This window comes from Bison bison, unplaced genomic scaffold (assembly GCF_000754665.1).
Source record: "Bison bison bison isolate TAMUID 2011002044 unplaced genomic scaffold, Bison_UMD1.0 scf7180017864101, whole genome shotgun sequence".
Classification (NCBI taxonomy): Eukaryota; Metazoa; Chordata; class Mammalia; order Artiodactyla; family Bovidae; genus Bison; species Bison bison.
Genome location: NW_011494673.1, coordinates 2,024,345 through 2,026,506, shown reverse-complemented (window position 1 = coordinate 2,026,506; position 2,162 = coordinate 2,024,345). Strand labels below are relative to the sequence as shown.

Here is a 2,162-nt window from a genome sequence, read left to right as displayed (position 1 = left end):
TGCCGCTGGCGCTCGTTCTCCTCGTGCAGGTACTTGAGCCGCTTGAGCTCAAACTCCATGCGCACCTTCTCCAGCTCCATCTCGGCGTCGCGCTCGCGCACTGGGCTCCCCGGCGCCGCCATGGCTGGGACCGAGGGCAGCTCCGCGAGTTCGGGTCCATCGCCCGCCTGTCCTTTAGTGGCAGCGGGGCCGGCCTTGGAGGACAGTACCTTAGGTGGCCCCGGGCAGCCTCCGTCCTCACAAGTTTCCATCTCCTCCAGGTAGTCGTAGGAGGAGTCTGGCTTCGGGGTGTCTGCCTCCTGGGGCTGGGGAGGCAGAAATGAGGGGATGGGAGGAGTCAGTATGGGGCGGCCCCGCCTCCCACCCTACTGTGCACCGGCAGCCCCAGGGACAGTGCCCCGGGGGTGCTTGAAAGTGTGTTGTGAACTGAAAGCATCTAGACTCAATTCTTAAGAGAAACTTACATGGAGTTATCAGGACCTTGAGCGTTAAGAAGGAGAGGGCAAACTGACAGAGGAATAGCGCCCTAAATTTCCAAGTGGGTGTGGTGGGGGAATTGAGTAGAAGTCTGTCTTCCTGGTGATCTTCAAATCGCTGCTTGCAGGTGACTCACCCCACCCCCACAACTAGTTTGAGATCAGTTAGATACCCAGTCGTCTAGAGGTTACAGAGGGAGGAAGAAACCTAGGCTCTGCATTGAGTACCTCTGTATAGGAGGACCCAGATCCCCATCTGTAGGAGGAAGAAAGCCACTCCCGCCCCCCACCCATGGAGAGGTAGATGTGTATGTGTGTGTGAAAGTCGAGTCTGACTCTTTGAGACCCCATGGACTATAGAGTCCATGGAATTCTTCAGGCCAGAATACTGGAGTGGGTAGCCTTTCCCCTCTCCAGGGGATCTTCCCAACCCAGGGATCGAATCCAGGTCTCCTGCATTGGGGGCAGATTCTTTACCAGATGAGCCACCTGGGAAGTGGAGAGGTAGATAGATGGGGGGGATCAAAGCCAACTTCAGGTGACTTAACAATGTTGTGAAGGCTACCTGGTCTCTGGATGCAGCCAGGTGCCAGTGTGGGGACAGGGTGCATGTCACCCCCTCTTAGTAGCTCTCTGGAATCTCCTAGCTCTCAGCCCCTAGCTTATGGTGTCCCCATTGTGCACTTCCTCCCCTCACTGGGACGGGCTGGGGCAGTGGGAAGAGGCATCCTCCTTACCAATGAAGCCCTTGGCTTTCCTTCAGACATGGGGTCATCAGGCGCCATCTTGGGGAAGGTTGGGCAACTTTCTCCTGCCCCTCGGCCTTCCATCATTTCCCTATCCTCTGTTGCCATCCAGAAAACCACAGCACTGCCAGTTGGGGCCAAAGGACATTTTTTGAGGCATTAACATTTGGCCTCACAAGATTCCACAGCCCAGCCGCCATCACAATCGCCTGTCCTCATAATAACCCACATTCCACCAGTCGCTAGGGCCCCTTTAGCAGAGATACCTTTGAGGTGCCTTTTGTGAAGAACTACAGGGTGGGCCTTCAGCACCCCTAGGGACCACTTTGAAAACTAGAATTCCCCGACTTGAAACCCAGAATTCCATCATTTGAAGTTTCTTCTCCTGAAGTTCCTCTTTTAAATGCAGGCTGTATTGAGATGAGTCACAATTAGCTCCAAAAACCTTGTTATGGGCTGGATTTTGTCCTCTCACCCCCCACACTCATGTGTTGAAGTCCTAGCCCCCAGTACCTTAGAATGTGACTTCATGAAGAGATAAGGGTCTTTACAGAGGTGATTATGTTAAATGAGGTCATTAGGGTGGGTCCTTATCCAGTATGACTGAGGAAATGTAAACCCAGAGGTGCACCTGAGGAGATGATGTGAAGTTGAGGGAGAAGATGGCCATCTGAAGACCAAAGAGAGAGGTCTCATGTTAGAGCTCTCCAGAGAACCAACAGGAGCCCCATCTTATATGTTCAAATAGAACTTATTAAGAAGGGGCTCAGGTGATTATGGAAGCTGAGAAGTGCACGATCTGCTGTCAGAAAGTGGGAGACTCCTGAAAGCTGATGTATAACTTCCAGCCTGAGTCTGAAGGCCTAGTAACCAGGAGTGCTGCTGATGTAAGTCCCGGTCCAAGACTGATATCTCAGGCAGAGAATCAGTTCAGCATTCC

At 53.1% G+C, this 2,162-nt stretch overlaps 1 protein-coding gene across 1 annotated transcript in view; it reads right to left on the bottom strand.

Moving 5' to 3' along the window:
* Positions 1–1,330, bottom strand: part of TMEM247 (transmembrane protein 247) — a 6,511-nt gene extending 5,181 nt beyond the window's left edge. The window contains exons 1-2 of the mRNA XM_010838653.1: positions 1,214–1,330; positions 4–305 (exon numbers count right to left, since the gene is read on the bottom strand). Coding sequence (XP_010836955.1) covers positions 4–305; positions 1,214–1,330 — 419 coding nt within the window. The remainder of the gene's footprint in view (positions 1–3; positions 306–1,213) is intronic.
* Positions 1,331–2,162: the final 832 nt, after the last annotated feature.